A 25,303-nucleotide genomic window follows, 5' to 3' on the forward strand; every position below is an offset into this window, starting at 1 on the left:
ATTTGTGATCTTCTCAAATGCCTGGATGAGTACTTGACTTAGGTCCAAAGTTCTATGGCACAGACCATGAAAGAAGGGACTTTTATCTTAGTATTTGCCTTGGTCTGTTTTAGAGCAACATTATATCCTTACGGGTGCAGATAAGTTCATTATCTTGTTGAACAGTCATTCAGTATTTTCTATCTGAATGTTAATCAGTGCCTGCCAAGGGTGATGATTTGCATTTTGACTTTAAAAAGATACTGAGCTGGTCTCTCTGACAGTAATTAGTGATAGATTAGATTGCTACTTGAGGGTTCTTCTGGGCCTACATAGTAAAACCAACCTATTCACATAGACAAGATGGTTATTTGCTTGTCTTTGTGGCCTAAGGAACTTGTACTTTGTTCATCTTAAGAGATATATCTACTTAAATATGAAACTAAAAGCTGGTAGGACATATGTTACACTAAATTACATTGTTTAATGTTGCAATTTAATCTGTTAAAAAGGATTTTATACTTTTGATCCTTGAAATACTAATATAACATGCACTTTGAAATACTATTTATAAATAAAGGTGTCTAATAAGCTTCAACACAGGCAAGGTGTATAGGCCATTAACCACTCCTAAACAATGGCTTTGAAGTCTCATCTGGGAATGCCTGAGTGGCTCACGCAGTTAAGCATCTGAGGACTCTTCCTTTCAGCTTAGATCATGATCTCACAGCCCTGCATTGGGCCCTGGGCTCATTGAAATGTGTTTCAAATTCTCTCCCTCCTTTCATCCTACTCACTCTTTCTCTCAAATAAATAAATAAAATCATATATGTTAGTAGCAGAGCCGTTATTATTAAACATAATTAGTGCATCATTGTAGGACAATTATTAATACTTGCTTGTTTCTCGCTTACCGTCATTGAGTAGAAAGCTGTCAGGGAGTTTGGAGGAATAGCTAGCAAAACTGTCTGATTTGAGGGCTCAGAGAATTCTCCTTAAAAAAAAAAAAAAAAAAATCTAAGAATTAGGACCAAGTACTCAGAATATTATTAAAATATTTCTGAAGATAAAAGTCCTTTTCCAAGAGATCTTTTTCAATTCAATGCAATCAGATCTGTATGCCCCCTTGGAATCATAAGAATTAAGAATTCCTTAAATTTGGTATAAATTTGATTCTAAGTAATTGTAAGTCTTGTGCAAAGAAATAACACAAAATTTCTTTAGGGGAAATTTCTGCCTCTGTAGCTGCTCTATCAGAAGAAAACTATGGCTAGATCCGTGCTATAAACCAAACTTGTTATTCTGATGGTCAGCCCCATCTTTCACTTAACTAAGACCTATTAAAATCTTTCATTTTATAGAAAATTTCAGTGCATAAATTGCCTACAAAAAATACCTGATAAGTACTTAACAAAATTTTCCGAGTTGTTTACAATGCGGCCTTGTCTAGTGGGAGAAAGTTAATCTTTGAGGCATTTGAATTTTGAAGTGTTCACTTTCCCACTTGCTCAGGGAGAGTTAGGTTCCTTGTACTCATGAATCATAGCAAATCTGTTGACTGAAGGAAACTTTCCCAATAGAGATATGGAGCATAATGTTAAGGGTTGGGAGAAGGAGACATATAAAATGGTTTATTGAATTATCCATTTTAGCTGTCTTTATGTAGTGAACCAAAGACCAGAAATAGGAGGGATAAACTTACAGAAATTATAAGTCTAAGACACCCAAGACAGTATGAGATTAGTACTGAAGCCTGAGTTTTCCATGATTTGTCATACTCACGTCTGGATTCTAGATGTGACTTTATTTATACCATATATCTTTGTACCGTATATTTTACCAAATCAACCAAAATTTCCAACTTCCACTTGTTTATTGATGGTGATATTAACAAATAGGTGTATGCAGTATAGCCAGAAGCCTGGATCTTCTTCTCAAACTGACATTCACCTATCACAGTGGACTAGCCATAGAATACATGGAGAACATTCTTGCAATGTAACCTGACTTACCGATTTAAAGAAGGAAATTTTATTTTAAAATAAACACAAGGTTAAGGAGTCTGCAAAATTCACATTAACTGTTAGAAAAAATCACAGAAGATTTTCATGTTATAGGCTGTTTGGGGCTCTCCTTCTTGACATACTGTCCTGTCCCTGCCCTAACCCCTCTCTGTCTTTAGGCTAAGTCACTGCAGAAGTTCCAGAATATCTTAGAAGACACTGCATGAATATTGATGGGATGAATATATTCACTTTAGATATAACAAGATTATTTTAATGGAAATCATAATCATAAATGTGTAAAAATAACCTAAAATCCTGATTGTAGAAATTCCCTTTTGAAAATCCAGATAGCCTATAAAGTAGATCAAACCCAAAAGGAAGTTTGGTTGGGGTACTATATTTCAAAAGAGGATTTTTAGCCATCAAGAAATAGGATTCCCCTGAGGGTGAGAGCAGATGTGTCAGTTTGCATTCTATAATTTAGAATATTAGGATTCTGGAGTTTCTGATTTTCCAGTAAGCCCTGTGGAAATAAGCTAAGCTAGACCTTGGTTTATTGAGGCTGAGTTACTGTGTAGTGGGTAATGGCAGCAGCTCTCCACTGAGCATTTTCTGCCACATGCCATGTGCAGTGTTTTTTATTCATGGACTCATAGGGCCTTGTAAAGAATGCCTCGTCCCTTTTTACAAATGAGAAAAGAGAGGCTCAAAGAGAATAAGTGACTTGCCTGGGATCTCACACTCAGCTAGTTCCAAAAGCAACCCTCCGTTCCAGGTCTTTCTGACTCTAGGGACTGTTTTTATGGTTTGCTGTTTCCAATATAGAAAAGCAGTTTTCTGTGGTGGGATAATTTTTATTCTCTTAGTCCTTTTCATCTAAGGATCTATAAAGAGTGACCAAAAGTGTCTAAATCTGCCTTCTGACCTATAACATAATACAACCAAGAATATAGAAAGATCTCTCAAATTAAGCTTTCAAAATAATTTAGATTTACCTTTGACAATGCTAAGTGAAATAAGTCAAGCAGAGAAAATCAGTTATTATATGGTTTCACTTATTTGTGGAACATAAGGAATAGCACTGGAGGACATTAGAAGGAAGGGAAAAATGAAGAGGTGGAAATTGTGGAGTGGAAGATGAACCATACGAGACTATGGACTCTGGGAAACAAACTGAGGGGTTTATTTTATTTTATTTTAAAGATTTTATTTATTTATTTGACAGAGAGAGAGATCACAAGTAGGCAGAGAAACAGGCAGAGGGGTGGGGGGAAACAGGCTCCCCGCTGAGCAGAGAGCCCAACGTGGGGCTCGATCCCAGGACCCTGGGATTAGGACCTGACCCGAAGGCAGAGGCTTAACCCACTGAGCCACTCAGGTGCCCCCAAACTGAGGGCTGGGTTTTTTTTTTAAGTTTTGTTTTTTTTTTTTTTTTTAAGATTTTTATTTATTTATTTGACAGACAGAGATCACAAGTAGGCAGAGAGGCAGGCAAAGAGAGAGGGAGAAGCAGTCTCCCCTCTGAGAGAGAGCCCAAATGCAGGGCTCGATCCCAGGACCCTGGGACCATGATCTGAGCCAAAGGCAGAGACTTTAACCCACTGAGCCACCCAGGCGCCCCTAAACTAAGGGTTTTAGAAGAGAGGGGGTAGGAAATGGGTGAGCCTGGTGGTAGGTTTTAAGGAGGGCACGGACTGCATGGAGAACTGGGTGTTATTACAAACAATAAACCATGGAACACTACATCAAAAACTAATGATGTACTGTATGGTGACTAACATAACAATAAAAAATATTAAAAAATTTTAACTTTGATGAAAAGAAGTAAAATAATGGAAATTCTAACATCATTCCAGTTTTCAAAAGGAGAAATATATGAAGATTCTTGAGTACTACTAATGGTGATATGACATTCCTGAAAAGCCTTTTAAAGGCAAGGACACGGAAATCACTGGAAAGCTGCATGGATTCACTAACAAGCCAGATTTGCTTCTTGGACAGTTTCACCAGACTGTTAGATCCATGAAATTCAAAAGGCAAAGCAACTGACCTTGAGCATGGTACTTTGCAAGGTCATATCTCGATATTTTACAGAGCAAGATAAACAGAATTTAGGCTCTAGAATACATTGCTGGATCAGTCACTGGTTGAATAACTGTATCCTATATGTGACTGATGTCTAGATGAAGATATATTTACGATAGTATTTGACATGTCTCAGTCTTCTATCTTGCAGTAATTTTTATCAGCTGTCTATATTAAAGTCCTGATTATCCAAAATTTTCATAGGAAGAAGAGAATGTATCTCTGGTAAACCCATAGCCAGAACCAGAATATAAAATTACTTTAATGGGCTTTAGTAGGAAAAAATGTGGAGGACTGTTCTCAGGTTTGAAAACTGAAAAACAGGGGTGCCTAGGTGGCTCAGTCAGTTGAGCAGCTGCTTTCAGCTCAGGTCATGATCCCAGGGTCCTGGAATTGAGCCCTGCATCCGGCTCCCTGCTCAGCAGGAACCCTGCTTCTCCCTCTCCATCTGCTACTCTCCCTGCTTGTGCTCTTATTCTCTCTCTCTCTCTCAAATAAATAAATAAAATCTTTAAAACAAAGAAAACAAACTGGAAAACACAAGTAAAAATAGAGAGATATAATTTGAGGGTTTAAATTCATTAGATTTTATTATAAGACATTGTTACCTTTAGACATAAGAAATGCAGCTGTGTGAACTAAAATAACTTCATGAATTCCCTTCCTTTTTCCATATCAGTAATCTTGTGGGATATAAAAGCTTTTACCAATATTTATACAATGTTCATTCAGAACGATACACTCATTGATAAATTACAGCTATATAGAGTGTTTGTAGTTAAATTATACCAGGTACATGTTGCAAATTATGAAGTACTGCTAAACAAATCCACCAAAGAGTCTTACATTATGATTCTTTTAACTCTGACCCAGTAATTCTCTTTCCTTTTCTTTTTTTTTTAAGATTTGTTTATTTATTTGAGAGAGAGAGAGGGATGAGAGGCAGAGGGACAGGGAGGGAATCCTCACAGCTTGAGGTGGCTTGATCCCAGGACCCTGAGACCATGGCCTGAGCCAAAACAAAGAGTTAGCCACTTAACAGACTGAGCCTCCTAGGTGCCCTGTAATTGTGCATCCTGGGTTGTTTTCATAGTCTTCTTTTTGCAGGAAATTTTTTGGAAAAACTTAATGTAAGCAATTGCCTACCTTTAATTTTTAGATCCTTATAACTTTTTAGAGAGAGTATGTGGGAATTAAATGAAAATATTTGTCCATTTTTTCTTTTCCACTATTGTTTCTTCCCACTAAAGTAAACTTCCATGAGTTTGGGGACCTTGTCAGTCTTCATTACCTTGACCCTCAAGCCTATGACAGTTCCTGGAACATGGTAGTTGCTTCATAAGTATTTGTTAAAGGGAATAATATCTTAGATGATTTTAACTAAGCTCATCTGTGGGGCACGTGGGTGGCTCAGTGGGCTAAGCCTCTGCCTTAGGCTCAGGTCATGATCTCAGGGTCCTGGGATCGAGCCCCCCGTCAGGCTCTCTGCTCAGCGGGGAGCCTGCTATCCCCCACCCCACCTTTCTCTCTGCCTGCTTATGATCTCTGTCTGTCAAATAAATAAATAAAATCTTTATTTTTAAAAAAAAACTAATCTCATCTGTCAGATATTGACTCCATATAGTATAGTTTACTGTAAACCCCTGTGATTATCAGTGAATGGTTTGACCTTACACAAAAGTGAACAACTACTCAGTAGTCCAGTCAACAGGAAAGGAAGCTAACTGTGGATTGATGTGTATCTTACACCTTTGATAGATTAGCTGTGTTAAATTTTTTAGTAACAGCATGTCAAGTATTATAAAATAATACAAGTATTTGTAGTAGTTGCTGATTATATGCCACAGTTATATGACCATTAATAGAGACATGGTGCATTCCAATGTGAGGTGATTAAGGAGTCAGGTTAATGGAGCCATGGGTCAGGAATCAGAGTACTCCTGTCAAATTCTGACTCAACCACTTGTTAGTTGTTTGATGTTACAGTAATTGCTGTCTCAGTTTCCCCATTTGTATAATGAACATGAGACTAGTAATTATTTCACAGGGTTGGTGTGAAGATTAAAGGACATAGTCCATGTAAAGAGATCAGTGCATGATCTGTACACTGTGAATAATAAAATCAAACTCATTTATGCAGATGAAATTTCTGCTCAGAAACGTGATCAGGGGCTCCTGGGTAGCTCAGTGGGTTAAAGCCGCTGCCTTCGACTCGGGTCATGATCCCAGGGTCCTGGGATTGAGCCCCATGTCAGGCTCCCTGCTCGGCGTGGAGCCTGCTTCCCTTCCTCTCTCTCTGCCTGCCTCTCTGCCTACTTGTGGTCTCTGTCTATCAAATAAATAAATAAAAATCTTGAAAAAAAAGAAATGTGACCATCCTCCGCCACAGGCAGGAATTTGGGAACCAGCACCTGGAACCCAGGTCCCTCCAACTTCAAATTCTATTTGCATTCTAGCTGTGCTGCTTTATCATGATGTGAGAAGAATGCTAGAATCATGTTCAACGACCAGCCAAAGTACAGAGTCTGAATGGCCTTTCAGAAAGAAAAAGCAGGCAAATGAATAAAATAAAAGGAGAACACAGAATAGGAGAATAAAATATCCTGGCCTGTGGCATCTGCACAAATAGAGAATACTAAGTAGTATATCTTGTTGTTGAACAGAGGGAGGAAATAATTTTATAAATATTTTATAATTGTTATTTTAAGAGTCAAAATTATTTCATCTATTTACATTACATATTTTGACACTGTTAAAAGACAGAACTTTTTCTCTTGTATATAAATTGCTCCGGGCAAGCATATAAGAGTGAGCAAAATTTAAATATTTGGTTTACTTTATCATGATGGTATTTTTCTCAGTTGTATACCATCATTTATGTATGAACCTCCTTTATTTTGTTTCCACAGAATGCTGAAGTCTCTGTTTTTGAAGTAAATATACGCTTTGTTGGTGGGCTGCTCTCAGCCTACTATCTGTCTGGAGAAGAGGTAAGATGAAACTGTAAAATTTTATTTTAGTGGGAAAATTTGCTTTTTGTGGTCTGTTCTCATATTTCAGTAGGTCTCTAGCATACACTGAATTTAGTGTAATATATACTTATTTAATGAGTACACTGGGCAAGTTGGGCACAACATGTTCTGAGGATATGGTAAGCAATGCCTTTTTTTTTTTAATTTATTTTTTATTTATTTTCAGCATAACAGTATTCATTATTTTTGCACCACATTCAGTGCTCCATGCAATCCGTGCCCTCTATAATACCCACCACCTGGTACCCTTTAAAAAACCTGGGTGCGTTCTGTTAGGTGTGATGTGATTATAACTATAAATTAGATATACCTGTACACAAAGAGGTTTAGTGCAGTGGCAGGCTTGTGGATGAGTTCTTTTTCTTTAAAAATTATTTTAAGCTTAGCTTAATAAAAACCTTTTTAAAGGTGGAGTAGGTTGACAAGCGAGATCTGAAAATTACAGTGAGGAGGTAAGTGAGGTACTCAGCCTTCTAGTGAGAAGTCCTGTAGGCCAGTGTCCCTGTGTAATGTGCTTTGGAGCTCTTCCTAGAGTGAGGCTTAATTAATTGTCTGCTCAGAAGAAAGCAGGAATTTTTAATTTAGCTTCCTTTTATTGATAGATTAAGAAAGGATTTTTTGTATCATGCTTATAAAGAGCACAGATGCTATTTTCTTGAAAGGTTTTGGACAACTTTATGAATATCCTAAGTGTCCACTAAGAGTTGTTGGAAAGGACTTCACCTTTAATGTTGAGAGTATTAAAAGCTGACGTCAAGGAAAAATAGTCACATATTTCAATTGCATGTCAATCAGATTTGTGTGAGCCTCAGCATTCTGGCCGGGGGAAGAGTGGATCTTACCTAGTGTAGTATTTCATGTATTTCAATGCTCCTTCAAAACCGATTTAAGCAGAGCAATAAATGTTTAATGAGAAAAGCTGCTTTACTTTGTTCCTGTCTCCCGGGTACTTTCCTAGCCATAACAAAACAGCCTGCACAACCTGAATGTTCTCTCTGTCCTTAGATTTTATTCCACCATAGATACTTTCAAAGTATATAAATGACTCTATATTCACCCATATTGGTCCTATTTAAGTGTTAAGTTCTTTTCTTTATTATGGACTCTGTCACCTTCTCAGCCAGAGTTATGAGACTTTCTGGCACATTTTTCCTCTTCTTCCCTTTTTCCAGGCCCACATCACTTCATTTGTTCAGTTTGGTTTAAGATGTTCCAAGCCTTGAGCCAGGGAATCCATATTTTTACAAAGTCATACTGAAAATTAATGTTATTTTAGTTAGAAACTTTCTGCTCTTAGAATATTTGTCTTTGAGTATCCAGTGCCTGGTATTCTCACTCTTGTTGACATACTTAGGATGAACTTGGTTTTAATTTCTTCAACATTTATATGGAGGTGAGACGATTTGGAGAAAATAAGAACTGCATCCTTCTATATCTGGGCTCAAATAGGATAATTGAGCATACAAAGAAAAACAAGTAACATTTCTTTTAAATGTGCATCATGTTTAGTTAAGATATTTTTTCACTTGTAGTGGTGTCTTAAGTTCATATATATCCGTTACAAGTGAAAAAATACCCTAATGAAACATGATATCTGTGGGTTTACATATAAACCCATGATATCTGTGGTTTTATATAAATTATATAAATATACCCACAGATATTTTGCCTATAGATAAAATCATTTGGCTCAGATTTTGTAAAGGTACTTTTTTATTCCATATATAGCTAACTTTAGCAAACAAAGTACTACAAAGAACACCTCCATTAAAAATATTTATTCTTTTAGTGTAATTTTTGGTCCTTATCCCCATACAAAGCATAGTTTTTATTACATCGAGACTTTCTGTATTGTAATTTATAAATATTACTTAAGGTATTTCCATTCTCACTTAATTTTCTGTTTCTATAGAATATATTTTTAGTTCATAAAGATTCATCTATTCAGCATAGTTTTTGCATAACCCGTCCCTAAGTGTTGGGTAGTTGGGTTTTTTCCAGTTCCTGTATTTTGGATGAGGTAGCTATAATCAGTAGATAAATATTTATTCTCTTAAGTGGGATTGCTGGGTAAGAAGTGGTTAGTACTAGTCTGTTTTCTTATCATTTCGTCCTTTTTCCTCTCAGTTACCTCATCACTGACAATTTCTGACCAGTGCACTCAGGGAAGTTGACTATCAGGAATGTGGTCAAGAAAAACTATTTTACCCCAAGTCTGTACTTGAGCTGTTTATCTCCATATCCAAATGAAGAAAAAAAAAAAGAACATTCATTAATACAAAGAACATCAACATAGCCAAATTATGAATTACTTGGTCTCAGATTGTTGATAAAATTTTATTCTACACATTTTTATGTAAATCAAGGTATTTACTAAGATAGTCTAGGCAAATTTATCTTTCTAGATTATCTTATAGAGGGGCTACTAAGTCACTGTAATTTGACATTCTCTTAATTGCTTAGGCTCAGGAGTATTTTGAGAACATCATATAAGTCACCATCAGAACTAGATAGCTCCACATTGATATAAGCTCAAAATTCTTAAATTGAATTATTGCAAAAACAGAAGAGGAATACCATTGGTTTGTGTTACATACTTCAGGGAAACTACAATTAGAAGCACTCAGGAGTAATCAAGAATGCCAATGGAACTGTAAACCCTACCAAAATTACAATGGTAACATGACATATCTGTTGATAAATAGTTTGACTGTAGGGACATATTCAAAAAATTTTAAAACACCCTAGCTCATTTAAAATATTTGGTAGTGCCATTAAAAACAGTCGGTCACAGGTTTTCAGTCTATATAAGAAATGCAAACAATCACAAGAATTACAAACAGGATTGTTATAAGATGAATACTAAATAGGAATGATCAGTATTAAACAGAAGTAAAAGAGGTAGTATTTCTCTACTACAAACTCAAGGGAAACTAAAGTCCTCACTGGAGACAGTAAATAGCAGTAGAATACCATTACCCAAAATATGTTCTACAGAGCACATATACAGTCTCTTTAGATACTTCAGGATAAGTCTATATGCATATATGTACTAAAAATAAATTCAGAAAAAGCTACATCTTATATTCTGTCCTAGAAATTCACAATGTACAGAAAAAAAAACTAACTGAATTTTATTTATCCCTCTGTTTAACATACTTCCTTAACTATAACCTTCCTCCTTTTTCCTTAATGTAAAATTTGCTAATTCTGAGTTACAAATACTGTTTCCCAGAACAAATTTTGAGAAACCCCGCTGTAGAATAAGAGTAACCTAAGCAAAAATGATAATTGAAAATTGGCAAACTCAAAACAAGACATTACAAGAGAAGAAGATATATGTGTAAAGTAGCATATATGAATATACCACATATTATTTGTTTTACAGTAGAAACCAATGACTTTATTCAGCAGAAAGTTAATTTAATAGGATATGGTAATGCCACATCCTCCTAGTGAGGGCTGAAAAACAAGTTAGAAGTAAGCTCAATAATCACTCTGGGGCATCCTAGAATTAATAAACATGCCCTGTTTTTTCTACCTTTGTCAAGACACAAAGGCCCAGGAGAAAGAAATCAATTGGCAGTTTGGTTTACATGTGGCCCCTTAAGGATCTTGGGGAAAGAAAGAGAGGACATGATAGAAGTCTTCTATAGGGTTTGAATTCAGTATCGTTTGAACAGGAGTTCAGTATTCCTGAACAGGAGACTGAGGCCTTATTAGAAGAGTGAGAAGAATAAATGTTTGGAAGCCAAAAAGAGACACAGTATCACTACGGTGAGTAAGGATGTCAGAGGAAATAAGCCATATGGAAACTGATAATTTAATAATATACTTGAAAACACTTTTCCTGATTTATAAAACTACTTTATTGTATAAATTAAGAAAGAACGTTTGGAACTACTAAGGTATTTACTCCTCAGGGGAGACCTTTGCCTAGTATGTTTTATATAGGTGAACTAGAAAAATAAGACACCAACTACTGGATGCTAAAACAATTGAAGAACTAGCTTTCAATGCAAAAAGGTAGCCAAGACATTGATCTAGCACTGGGGAAATACACATAATGGATTCTTATATTAGATCAGGTAACTCTGCCAGGTTATCTTTCATTTCAAGGGAGCAAGAGTATTTTTCCCCAAATTCACCAAAAGAAATCCATTGCTCTATACACGAGTACCAAAGATGGCTGAATAGCTTCCTGCAAAGAGAAGTAGCTAATGCCACCAAGTTTAGGAATATCAAGGGAAAAAACATATAGGAAGGGGGTAGGATTATGGAGTGGAGAAGAGAGAAATAAGATGGAGAATGTGAGTTTATTGGTGGAAAGATTTACTGTTTTCTCATAATAGGTTTCAAATATTTGGGCTATTTAGGGGGCTAGCCATCAATTTTATAGAATGTATTTAGTGATGAATAATTATAAAAGTGTTTAGAAAGCCCTTAGAAAATCAGGATGCATTGATGGGGTTCCCTTTCAAACTGCATCTGCCACCATCCATAACAATAAAGTCATCTTCCAGACCATCCACCTGTCTGTCTTCTGTCTTATTCTGCAAGGATATTAAAGTGACTTACCAGAAATGTGCATAATACACACAGAGCTGTTGAAAACAGAGAATAAAGCCAGACTATATTTTTTAAATTTAAGTTTTTATTTTAATTCTAGTTAGTTAACATACAGTGTTATATTAGTTTCAGGTATACAGTACAGTAATTGAATAGTTCCATATATCAATCTGGGTTCAATAAGACAGATGGAGTCCCTCATCCCCATCATTTATTTCACACATTCCCCCCACCCGTCTCCCCTCTGGTAACCATCACTTTGTTCCCTATAATTAAGAGTGTGTTTCTTGCTTTCTCTCTCTCTCTCTTTTTTCCATTTTTGTTTTGTTTTGTTTTGTTTCTCAAATTCTACATATGAATGAAATCATACAGTATTTGTCTTTCCCTGACTGATAAAGTCAGAGAACATTAGAGTCACAGGTAAGATTAACAAACATCTGGTATAGACAAGTAGGCTTTGGGCAGAAATTTGTCTTTGGGTTTCCTAGCAGCCAGAGCAAAAAAGGGGTGAAAATTAATAGTAATTTGGTTTCCTTTTTATAATGAACACTAAAAGTTGGATAACATAAAATTACCCATAAATATTATCACCTTATACATACTAAATTTTCCATAAAATGTAGAACTATCTGGTATGGACAGGGAAAAAAACAAAAATACAGATCTACCAGAAATGCATTAATACTCCTCTCCCCAAATCCTGCCTATAAAAATCAGGGTCAGATTTATCATCCTCTCTGACTAGTATTTTAATTATGGACTCTAATAAAGTTGATTTGAATCCAGAAACAAAAGATATCAATACAGAGCATAATTACAAATACACACACACAAAGATTTAAAAAACATGATCATAGTACCCTAAAAGCAAAATATAGTAAGCCTAGGGGTGCCTGGGTGGCTCAGTCAATTAAGCATGGGACTTTTGACAGGCTCAGGTCAGGATTGCAGGGTTGTGGGATTGAACCCCCCCACCGTGTGGAGTCTGCTGTTAAGATACTCTCCCTCCCCTTCTGCCTCTCGCCCTGCTCATGCTTTCTCTGTCTCTCTAAAATAAATAAATAAAATCTTTAAAAGAAATTAAGCCTATAAAATGAATACATGACAGATTTGAGCAATGTAGTTAAAAAGGAGGCTTGAAATAATGGCATAATGAAATAGAAAAATTAGGTAACCAAATCCTTGATCAATATTTATTATCTGTTATAGACAATGAAAATTTTTAATAAAATTTATTTATAATGCCATAATCAAAATATAACACTGGGCATAAATGATACACATATTTAAAATAGTGAAACTCCTTGAAATTTTTTAACTAATCTCTTAAATATCTGGACCAAGGAGTGAATCTATAATATTAAGATAGACTACTCAACAAACAACTGAAGTATAAGCATCCCTTTAAATTCTGTGGAATGCATTTCTTAAAGAAATACATCATTTTAAATGTCTATATTGTGAAAAAATTACCATGTGGTTAACTGAATCTGTATAATTAAAAGAAAAGAAGAAAGAGAAGTAAAAATTAAGAACATTAAATGCATTGTAAAATGAGAAAGGGCTGGATTTATAAAACTTTTTCACCCTTCTTTTCATCAATATTCTTTTTTTGCGGGGGGGACCAGGGCAGAGAGAGAAGCAGAGAAAGAATCTCAAGCAGACTCCCTGCTAAGCACAGAGCCCAGTTGGGGGCTCAGTCTCAAGACCCTGAGATCATGACCTGAGCCAAAATCAAGAGTCAGGAGCTTTACTGACTGAAAGTATTCTTACCAAGAATTCTTACCAAGGCATCAGTATTCTTACCAAGAATAATTGTCTGGGGAAGAACCACTTTGGATGAGGTGGTTAGAGGGGCTCCATTGGCAGGAAAGCTCCTCTGTGTGTGTGTGTGTGTGTGTGTGTGCACGTGCGCTCACAGAGCAGCGCACTGACATGGCCCTGAGATTGGACGGCCGTGCAGGTAAAACGGAGTCACAGCCTGAGCGAAGTCGCTCTGCAGTGATGCATTCTGGCCACGTGCTGCACAGTGTTCTCCTGAGACTAAAAACACCTCAGATCCCTGCCCTTTGGATTTTAGTTTCTGGTGAGCAGATTAACTCTCATAAACCCAAAGTGGGAAACTTGGATAGACCTGTAAGAAAAAAGGTTGGTGTTTTGGTTTGTTAGTTTTGTTTTGCTGTCATAGGATGCGAAGGCAGAAAACTGGCTTCTGGTTATCCAGATGACCCGACCATGTCTCTGGCATTCTAGCCCTTCAGCCAGTTCCGCACCTAACCCCAAACAGTCCTGTAATCCCTCTCGCCGACCGCCCCTGGTCCCTGTGCCTTTACAAACTGAGTCTTCTTGATGTGGCCTACAAAGAAAGCCAAATAACCCAGACTCAGCTTACCTTTTTTGATTTTGTTCCTTATGCCTCACACACCTTCCTCTCTAACAACAATGTGAATTTTTTTCCCCTAAAATTCTCCAAGCACATCTGTGTGGTTTTTATATCCACGTTTGCTCTCCCTAGAATGACTTTGACCGGCTCCCCCCACCCCAACCTAGACAGCACCTGCAGGGAGGCCCTGTCTGCTCAGGCTGGCTCCACTCCTGCACGGGGAGGCCAGGGACTTCCTTCCCTGCATTCTCTGCATAGGCTATTACCATGCTTTGTTTATGACCTTGTTACTTCTTCATCACCCCTTTCCCCAGGAGAATTTGTATAACTCAAAAATAAGGATTACATTTCTGCTGTTTTTATAGCCCTTTGCTTAGCACTGTATGCCTTGAGCTGGAAAATATTTAGTAAATGTTTGTGACTAAACCTTTATGAGGCTTTCTGTGACCTCTGTTTTTTAAAACCCCAACAGAAAAGTCTCCTGCCTTTTAAAGCAAAATCTGTACATTGACAACACAAATGAGCAAATGGCCTGGAAGACTGAGGTAGTGTGTGGAGACAAAAAAAAAAATGTATATATAACAAGGGGACTAAAAATATGCATAATCTCTAATCCCCGGGTAAGCCCCTTACAACTTTACCCCAGACTCCCCTCCTCCAACCACCCCCCCCACTAATTCCAGCAGAACATCTTACTTTTTTTAATCTATTCTATAAATGCTGGTTCTGTAAAGGAGAAAGTTTTGAAAACCAGAGAGCTAGAGGCAATATCAAAATTTAATTAATTACCAAATATTATTGGTCATTTATAGTGGACCTTTTCTTTCTTTCTTTTTGTTTTTTTGAGGGAGGGAGGGGCAAAGGGAGAGAGAGAAAATTTTGACCAGGCTCTACACGCAGCATCAGGCTCTGATTTTATGGCCTGAGATCATCATGACCTGAACCAAAATCAAGAGTCCGCCACTCAACAGACTGAGCCAACCAGGCGCCCCTGTAGCGGACCTTTTAAATAGAATTGATGTTGGAGTATTTTGTGAAATTTTAAATCTAAGAAGAAATTATAAAAGGTAAATGGGAAAGGGATGATATAATGTATATTTGCTTAGTTTGAGGAAACTATTCAGCTAAAACTTTCTTAGCCATTTAATGGTACATGTATGCTACTTTCCTGAAAAAGAACAATTTTAATCATATTTACTAAATGATATTGATTGTCTCCTTATGTTATTTTGTACTAATGTGTTTGACCCTATGATTTCTTAAAAGTTGAAATTGATCCTTACATGTACTTCAGGTATTAAATTTACTATTTAGCATTTACTATTGAAATTTTTATAAAAGAAAGGAATATGATATACTGAATCAATATTTTTACTTAAAAAGGTTCAAAGTCACACTAGATTATAGTAATATTGCTTATTAAGTTTCTGTGGTTAATGAGTTTCAACTGTCTCTCATTGAATATATGATTAGAAGTTTAATTTGTACTTTAAAAGAAATTTAGGAATATATGTGGTTGATTATAAATAATATATATTTTAGTCAAATGAAATGACTACTTTTTTGTCCTGGAATGAATTACTAAAATCACATCTACTCCTTAACTCAGGTTTGCTATATATGTTTCTCTTTTTATGAAAATCTATACTGTATTTATAATTGTTTTCAAAAGCATAGAGGTTTTATCTGCCCTAAGAACTCTATCTCTACAATTCAGAAAAGGAATTCTATAGTTTGCTAATAATTCTAGCTCTAAAACTTTTTCATGCTAATGTATAAATGGCAGAAGCTGGTCTGATTTCTGTCTGATTATAAACCAAGCAAGAGTGCTTGGCTCCCCAAGGAAAAGGAAAGTCAGAAAATTAACTTGTTTCTTTCTTTTATTTTTTATTTTTTAAGTAAACTCTGCCTCTAGTGTGGGGCTCGAGCCCACAACCCCAAGATCAAGAGTTGCATGCTCTACCAGCTGAGCCAGACAGGCATCCCAACTTGTTTCTTAATGAAATATTTATATCCCTTTTAGTTTAGCACAGTGCTTTGCACATAGTAAGCAAACTATAAATTCACATTGGTAAGTGTAAACCTAGCTTAGGAGGTAGGGAAATCTCAGTGATTTAAGATAATAAGCTCCGTACATTCTATATGTTCCGCCCACGCCACGTGCTCTGCCCATGACTCTCAGCATCATCCATCCAGAGCCCAGCTGGTGGAGCAGCTGCCGCCCGAATCATTTCCATTTGCCAAGATGGGAGTCATGGAGTTGGAGGGCGGGGATGGAAAAAGAGAATCTAGTAAATGCACCCTGGCTTATAGTGTATATGTCAGAAGGACACCGGTTACTTCAGCCCACATCCCATTGACCAGAGAAAGTCACATGGCCATGGTAACTTAAGAGGTTGGGGAGGAGATGCATTGTACCACCATATCCCTGGGAGGAAAATTTGGTGGACAGTGTTAAAAACTGACACACAGGTTAAAAATATATATACCCTTCCCAACCACCAGGAGTAGCTAAAGATAGGAATTTGTGAGGAGAGAGGAAATTCTCCAAGAATCTCCAAACTGGAATCTGTTTGTACCATGAGGTACCTTGGTACCTATGGCACCAACGTAGTAAGTGAGTGGAGTGTTGTGTCTCAGGATAGAAATATTAGTCTTCAGTAGCTTTTCAAGTGAAAGGCTACTCCTTCAGCACTTGTCTGCTAAGATCATCTGCTTCTCCAAGAAATACCTTCTAATCTAGACTTCTCCCCTAACTTTCCAAATTTTAAACAGTAAAGTTGACAGACATAAGCTACCCTATACAAAAGGAATGCTTGTCGCCACCATTGCTGTTGTCTGATGTGGGAGTTAATCATTTCTTTTCGGCAGCATTGTGTTGATCAGACACTGAGGACTTGGTGCTTCTCCTTCAACCACTTTCTTTTTGATTTAAGTGTTCCTCAGGCCAGTCATTTCTCATTTTACAAAAGTCTAATGAAAGAGATGAAGTAATATACTTATATTTATTTTGAATCATTTCATAATTCACAATGTCTGTTAAAACCAATACTCCAAATCATCTTTTTGCTGTCTGAATCCTATTCATATGGATTGCTAAGACTAAATGTGTGTGTGTGTGTGTGTGTGTGTGTGTGTGTGTGGTGTGTGTTTTAAACAAGTTATGTTTTTCCAGGAATATTCCTGTGTTCTTTTTCTTTTACTTGTGGTGTCCTTTAGAAGGGTACCAAGAGGTAGCTATAGCAAGGAATTTAAAATGTAATAGGGCTAGTAGAAAATTCCTCAGAATTGTGATAATTTGCCATCTGGTAAGTTCACTTATTTAGTGAATCAGCAGATGTTTATGGAATACCTGCTTTGAGGCATTGCACTTGGTGGTGCAGAACCAAACAAAAGAAAGACAGTCTCTGCTGACAAATATTAATTCATTTAGGTTTCACAACAACCCTATAAAATAAGAAAAAGTATTTTTATCCTTATTTTATGGAGCAAGAAACAGAGCAGATTATTAAGCAACTTGCCCAAAGGCATGCAAAGTAGCAGAGCTGGGCTTCAAACTCAGGCATTCTAGCTACAAGATACCAAGTAACAGCTAGACATTAGGGATGTCGGGCTCTAGCCTGAACTCATGAATCATCTACAGCTAAAGGACAACTGAAAGAATAGAAGGGAATGGGCTTGCCCAGAGCATATACCAGACTTGAGAAAAGAGGGCCTTAACATGTAAGCGTTAGTGAGAAGAGGGGACTAGAAAAAGAGACTGAGATGTGGTGATCCCGGAAGTAGGAGGAAAACCAATAGAATGTGATTAACCAAAAGAAAATAGTATTTTGAAAAATGAAGAAGCATTCAGCTGTGCCAAAGGCTTCTGCTAGGGGAAGCTGTTATAAGGACAGAAAAATATCTTTGGGACATTACAATGTAGAGGTCATAAGTGACTTTACCAAGAATACTTTTGATAGAGTAATTGCACAGAATCAAAATTGGTTTTGATTGAAGAGGAGAAGGTCTTTAAGAAGGTGGAGGAAGATGGGATTCAGAGGACAGGTGGTTCAGGAAGGGGTCCTTCCTTCACTGCAGAATGAGAGTAGAGGAGAAAACCACTGTATCAGTGACTTGGTAGATTAAGTGGTGGAGATGTGAGATAATTATCATCTGGCGGCCCCTGTTAGCTATATGAAGAAATAGGAGAGGACATCTGCCTAGACTTGGAGAGAGGACAGTCGTGGAGATGAGTGTGTGTAAAATAGAATTGTCATTCTAGAGAGGGTTGACTAGAGAAACCTGGTAGAGTTTCTGGATGGTGTTTAGGTTGGGGACCATGAATTCGTGGGGGTATCAGGTGTCTGTTGCTCAGCCGTTCATATGCAAATATGGAGAAGGTAGGTGATTGGTTTTAGTTGGGTTTTGTAGCCAGATGTGACAGAGATAAAGAAATGCATGGGTTTGGAGGTATTGGCAAAAATCTTACTGAAATTATAGACTACGAGTATGAAACAGTATGAAGAACAGCAGGTGAATGATGGGTAGAAAAAGAACTGGTTAAATTGTCTAAAGCTTAGTTAAAGTATACTTAGTTAAAGTATACTTAGTTGAAGTATTAGTAAAATACTTGAGGATAATGTTTGTTTTTGACTTAATTGAGCGTTACTTTAATTTGAGGTATCCAATTCCTCTAAAGCAGTACAAATGTCGATTAATTCCAGGGTCCTGCAAAATGAGGAAATCCAAGAGTTTTAATGGTATAGGCATAGAATACAAGAATTTTTTCATAGCTCATTATTCTAAGGACTTTTCTTCTGTTTTTCATTCTTGCCATTAGGTAGATGGTCAGGGTTAGACCAGATAAGCAGAATAGATGGTCACGATTTTCTCTTAAATTCCATGTGGTTGAGACATTTATTTGTTTAACCTTATTTTAATAATTTTTTTAAGTTCTTGATATCATAATAGCCATAGTTCTAATTTATAAATCACTGTTAACTTCTTTGTCTCAGTGTTTATGGCTAACAAGGTATGTTAGCTATCAAATAGGGGCTTCTGATTTTAGCCTTCTCTCACAGACTTCTGGTCGACTAGAAAGTACACTTATTACTCAATTTAGACTTAACTGCTAATTCAGATAACAACTGTAGCATTTATGTTGAGTTTCTGCTCTCTAATCTTTATGACTATGTAATGCTTTATGACTAGTCTTGGAAGAATACTAACCCAGAGTTTAATTGGGTTATAGTGGATCTTAAAGCTCTGTCATTTCATCAGGCACACAACTACTAACAAATTTAGTCACTTGTGACTCACATCTTTATTCAGCAAATATTATGTGCCATATGTGGTTATTTTGAGCATCTATTATGTGCCAGGCCATGTTCTTGTCTCTGAAGGATTCAGCAATGAGCAAATTCAACAAAATCCCAGCTCTCATGAAATGTACATGCTAGTAAGATAATATGACAAATTAGTTTACAGGATGATATTAGATAGCAATAAATGCTATTTAGAAAATCCAAAACAATTGTGGGATAAACATTGATAGAGGGGTAGGAAGATGAGGTCTACTTTAGGTTGAATTGGAGCCAGGACCTAAGTGACACTACTGAAGATTTAGAGAAAAGAACATTCCAGAGGAACTTGAGAGTTGAATTTATGATAGCTTTTGCTCTTAACTTGGGGATGCAGAAGAAGAGGAGGAGGATGGTGGTAGTGATGATAATGGTGGTAATAAGACTGTTTTTTAAGGGTTTATCATGGACCGTTATTAGTACTGGAGAAATGCAAAATCTCCATGTTGTAGCAGTGAGGCTCTGAGCACCTGATTCCTGAGTCACACGGGCGGTGATAGAACTGGGATTAGATCCTGCTCTGTCTGCTTCATGACCCTGCCCACGTAGTATTCCCAAAACCAGAGTTACCAGAGTTTGTACCACAATCTTCTTCTCTTCTTCACTTCCTCATCTTTTCAACATCTAAACTTCATAAAATGAGCCAGCAGCAATCTTCTATAACTTGTGAAATCTTTCACTTCCTGAACAACAAAAAATAATTAAGGTATGAAAGCCACATTGTGTGATACATTCATAACCTTTGTGAGATTATAGCAGATTTTTATTCAAGTTGTGTTTGAAAAGATTTATTCATTGCATTCATGTCATTTTCCAAAACCAGAGACAAAGTTCTTGATTTTTTTCCAAATAGTTCTTTAGTTGCATTCTTGTTTTCCTTCTCTTGTGTTTTCATTCCCTTACCTTCTTTATCAGTAGAATAAAATGCCTCTCATTGTCTAGTGACTAGATGAAGCAAAAACCTTGCTATATATAAAAGACATCTATGTAATTTTTAAGCAACAATCTCTTTTTACTCTGAATTAGTATCAGATATAGTTCAAAATGTTGATAAAATTTATATCTATTTCAGTGTGACATTGTAATGGTTAAGGTATGCATTCAACTTTTCCTTTATTACTAAGACATATATTGAGGATGGCAGTATTTGAGAGCACTGAATAATATACATAATTTAGAAAAAGGAATCATATTTTCAATTTTTGCATCATATTTTCTGATAAGTAAGAAGGAGAAAGTACCTTATTTCAAATGAAACCAAAATATTTTGGCTTTATTAACAGACATAAATTGTGAAGGTTTACCAATACAATTGGAAAGCTTTTATGTAATTAGAGAATTCCAAAAAGGATTTAAAAAGAGCTCATGAATATACCATATGTTGATAGCACTTTAATAAATTTCTCCTGACTATGAATAAAAATTTGGAATCCTGTTGCCTATTTGCTTTTTCTATTGTATCCACTAAACAAAGAAAGAAAGAAAGGAAAACTCAGATTTATTGTCATATATCATAAAGGAACCTGCAAAAAATGATTAAAATATCTACTTATTATAATCATTAAAGATTTACAGTGAACCAGCATTTAGTAGAATGTTTTCCTTTAATTTTGTTAACTGTTGTCAAAAGGCAAGACTCAAAACTGGGGCCCCTAAGGTTTAACTGAGATTATATCCAGTGACCATTCCACTAGGGGTTTTTCCTGGGGGTCTATCCATTGTGGAATTTCAGGGTGCCACCTTAAGAGTTCAGTTGGTATGCAGATAAATGAGCATTTCTCACACTTTCAAGAGTTGCCAGACTCATTTCACCAGTGCTTGGCGTTGTTGCACGTAACATTGGTTTGACTTCAGTACTTCAGTACTTTCTTCCACAGATATGGAATAATAATTTACTCTATAGATACTCAAAGTAAAATACCAACACTTCAACTCCCCTGCCCCCTCCCCTTTTTCTGTCGAATTAGCAGAAACTAAAAACTATGTTAATACCCAGTTTGGTGAGAGTAGGGCAAAAATTCACTCAGGCATTGCTGAAGGGAATGTAATTCAATATAATTGCTCTGAAAAGGTATCAAGTGTATGCATATAAGAAGATCCTTAATAAAGATATTTATTTAGCTTCAGTTATTCCACATTGGGGAATCTATGCAAAGGAAATAATCCAAAATATAATCTTATTATATCTAAAGCAGTTAATGGACGTATTTTAAGTACTCATTAAATAGGAGACATCTCAAATACCCAATAGGAAGAGAATGATGGAACAGATCGTGAAATGCCCACATGATTGCATACTGTGTAGCCATTAAAATTTATTCTTGCTCATTTATTTAATGGCATGGACAATTATTGATACCATAAATAAAGCAAAATACAAAATTTCATGTATGATATAATTTCAGCTATGGAGAACAGAGACTAATTACATAAGAAACTTCTTAAATATAAATAATATTTGCTTCTGACTGATATATGATCTTTCCTCAGCCCTTTTGTTTTTCGAAACTTACCAGATTTTCTATGATGAACTGGTTAGTGATAATCTTATGATCAGAAAAATATTAAAAATTGCAGTAGATTTGGGGAAATAAAATCCTTACCAAATTTTTGCCACTAAACTTGCTCAGGATTCAGTTATTCTAGTCTCTTTAGATTAAATTTTTTTTTAACTTTTCTCACAAGAATCCAGCCTGTAGAATCTTGAAAGTCACCCTTTTTCCATTTCTGACATCTGTTTCATAAAGAAAATGGCTTTACTCAGTGATAATTGAATTTCCCTCTTTATAGTCAATTTATAGATTTTCATTTCAGGTGGTGGTTTATTTACAACAACATCTATTCAATGTTAATATTATCCTCAGTTCACACAGAGATAAAGGTGACACAAAGCTTAAGTAGACAGATTGGTCATAAACTCTTACGCAGTCTCAGATCCAACTCCCTAGTCTTTGAATTACTAAAGCAGTATAAAAAGACGAGCTAATTATAGTATCAAGACTTTTTTGTTATACATGCACTCACACATGCGCGCATACACACACACACATCAACCTAATATGTGATACAAAATAGTGTGTCGACTATTCCATATTCTAATGTGTGTGTGTGTGTGTGTGTGTGTGTGAATATAGGAGAGCTCTGCATTTTCCATCATCACCATTTATAAGGCAAAACAACAGAATTAATTTTGTTAAGCATATGAATTCATTAGTAGAGTTTATGTTCATTACTAACATGGAAATCTAGGAACACTGAGGCACTTGGCACAATCTGTGACTTTGTTTTTTTCTCCAGAGTCTAATTGAAAGGTATTAGAGAAGACACAGAAGAGAGCCTTTCTCCTGTCGTTATAGCAGTAAATATCCCTTAAGAAACTTCAAAAGCCATGCATGCTTGTTTGAGGAAGAAGAAAGAGAAAGGCTGTTCAGTAATGGCCAGGGAAAAAAGAAAACCTTGTCTGAGAGATACAGGAGGTGACTATAAAGAGGAGAGCATACAGTCTACCAGACACTCTTGAGGTTTCTCAAATCAAAATCTAGAATCACTTTATGATGGAAACCCAAGGTAATTAGCAACTGTATTTTTAAAACTTGAACTGGTTTGTTTTATTTTTTAAAATCCAAAACTTTGGGGCGCCTGGGTGGCTCAGTGGGTTAAGCCGCTGCCTTCGGCTCAGGTCATGATCTCAGGGTCCTGGGATCGAGTCCCGCATCGGGCTCTCTGCTCAGCAGGGAGCCTGCTTCCCTCTCTCCCTGCCTGCCTCTCCGTCTACTTGAGATCTCTCTCTGCCAAATAAATAAATAAAATCTTAAAAAAAAAAAAATCCAAAACTTTTGTGATTATATGACTATATGACATGAATCAATAGAGCTTCATCATGGGCATACAAGTATTGGAAATTTATATATTTTTGAAATAAATTTTTTTAAAAAATGTTTGAGGTATCTATAGATGTGATAAAAAGCCAACAGTGTCTTTTCTCACTTGGCTCACTCCTCACCTGAAAACTCTGCCTTTCCTTCCAGCCATGGGCTGTCTACATGTCTGAGATCCTGTAATGGAAGTAAGATTTCTGTAGTGATCATTTGCCTCTCTCTACTTAAAATTATATTTGTCAGGGAAATTGCCAGATTTTGAGCCTTTAGATAAACAATTTGTAAATTGGCTACTTGAAATATTCATTGTACTAAAGTTGTCTATCTAATAAACTTAAGAAATAGCTCTTAAGAAGTGGAAAGAACATTGTTTTTGGAATCTGAAATCCTTGGATGTTGACTTTACCTCAAGCAAGCCCTTTTATCACTTTCAGATTTTTTTCATTGATTTAAAATAAATGGGTATTGTCTTTTAAGCATCCTCTAAATCCAGTGTTCCAGAACAATGATACATTGATTTTCAAGTTTACAGAATGTTGTAAATTCGAAGAGGGGCGTGGTGTGGGAGTTTTCTCCCCATGTCTCAGATCTTCTTAACTCATTTTTGAGTGTAAACACAATGACTGCTTCTGGTGTAATGTATTTATGCTTTCTGTTACCCAGTGCTTAGGCTGTCCGGATATGTAAATCACTGGGAATGAAAAAAAGTAGGAAAGTTGGACATCTTCATGCCCTGGCAAAACCTTGTGTTCTGTGCAAGAGAAATGCTAAAAAGCAGAGAAGCTGCAAAGGAAACAATGAACTGTTGTAGACACAGAGGCAAATTAGGAACATGCACTGATTCTTACGGAGTAGTTACATCTTAACTCCTAACTTACCCAATATCCAAATGCTGATTGCTTTCCATTATAAACAGATATCCTATTTGAATGCCAAAGTCAAGGTGAATTCTGGCTGCTGTAGCAAAAATGAGAAAGAAGGATTTTATATTTTGTAAAATTGACTTTCAGGTGCAGAGGGTACAGGCAAACTTATCAGCATGCAAGAAATAAGACAATATTGCCTTCAGGAGCCCTTCCTGGTGACTCTACTGTAGAATAAGCTTGAGTAAACCAAAATAACAGATAGTATGCTTCCATTTTTATGAAATGTCCTAAATAGGCAAATCTATAGAGATAGAAAGTGGATTAGAATTTGCCTAGGACTGAAAAGGTTGGGGGGAAATGGGGAGTGACTGCTAATGGATATGGTGTTTCTTTATTAGGGGTGATAAAAATCTTCAAAAATTTATTGTGGTGAATCAATTTAGTGTGACAATACTAAAACCACTGAAACGTACACTTTAAATAGCCGGATTGTATGATAAAAGTGTTAAAAGGAGAAACATTGTAGTTTTGAATTTTAATTGGAAATATTAGTATGAACTTAGGAGATATTTTGTCTTAAAATATATAAATATGCATTTACATGGGTGTATGTGTGTACCTGTTTAAACACATTCTTTAAGGCCTGAAGAAGCCTAGAAACAATGATGACTTCAGTGGTCTTGAGCGCCCAGACTGGGTCTTAAGTTCCTCCTTCTTGCTAACTAGGGCTTCTTGCAGAAATGGCTAAAACAGAAAATGTGCAAGACTAGTTTGAAACATCTCATTAAACAAGATAACAAAAACTACTACAATAATGTCAAAAGGACTCAAGAGCCAACTTAAAATAGAGGCTTCCACTGGCAAATATGAGAATTTTGTTTTAGTAAAAATTATAAATGTAACAGATTAAAACCCATTAAGTAAGTTTAAATAGATAAGTTCATAATAATATTAGAAAGCAAAAATGGTTCTTCACTTCAAAACAGTAACGGGGAACTTACGACCTTGAAAACTGATAAAGCAAAAGAAAGCATTTATCTTGCCCTTTCTGTATGAACTGTATCACTGGTAACCAAGTAGTAGATAAGCAAAGCATCTCTTAATAAAATTATTTCTGTTAATAAATGAAAGTAAAACAATCAAAGTAGAAAATCACCAATGTT

At 36.1% G+C, this 25,303-nt stretch overlaps 1 protein-coding gene across 2 annotated transcripts in view; it reads left to right on the top strand.

Moving 5' to 3' along the window:
- Nucleotides 1-25,303, top strand: part of MAN1A1 (mannosidase alpha class 1A member 1) — a 166,009-nt gene that overhangs the window by 53,095 nt on the left and 87,611 nt on the right. For both annotated transcript variants that reach the window (XM_044249762.1, XM_044249769.1), the window contains exon 5: nt 6,980-7,060. In XM_044249762.1, the coding sequence (XP_044105697.1) occupies nt 6,980-7,060 (81 nt within the window). The remainder of the gene's footprint in view (nt 1-6,979; nt 7,061-25,303) is intronic.

Source organism: Neovison vison, chromosome 1, assembly GCF_020171115.1.
Source record: "Neovison vison isolate M4711 chromosome 1, ASM_NN_V1, whole genome shotgun sequence".
NCBI lineage: Eukaryota > Metazoa > Chordata > Mammalia > Carnivora > Mustelidae > Neogale > Neogale vison.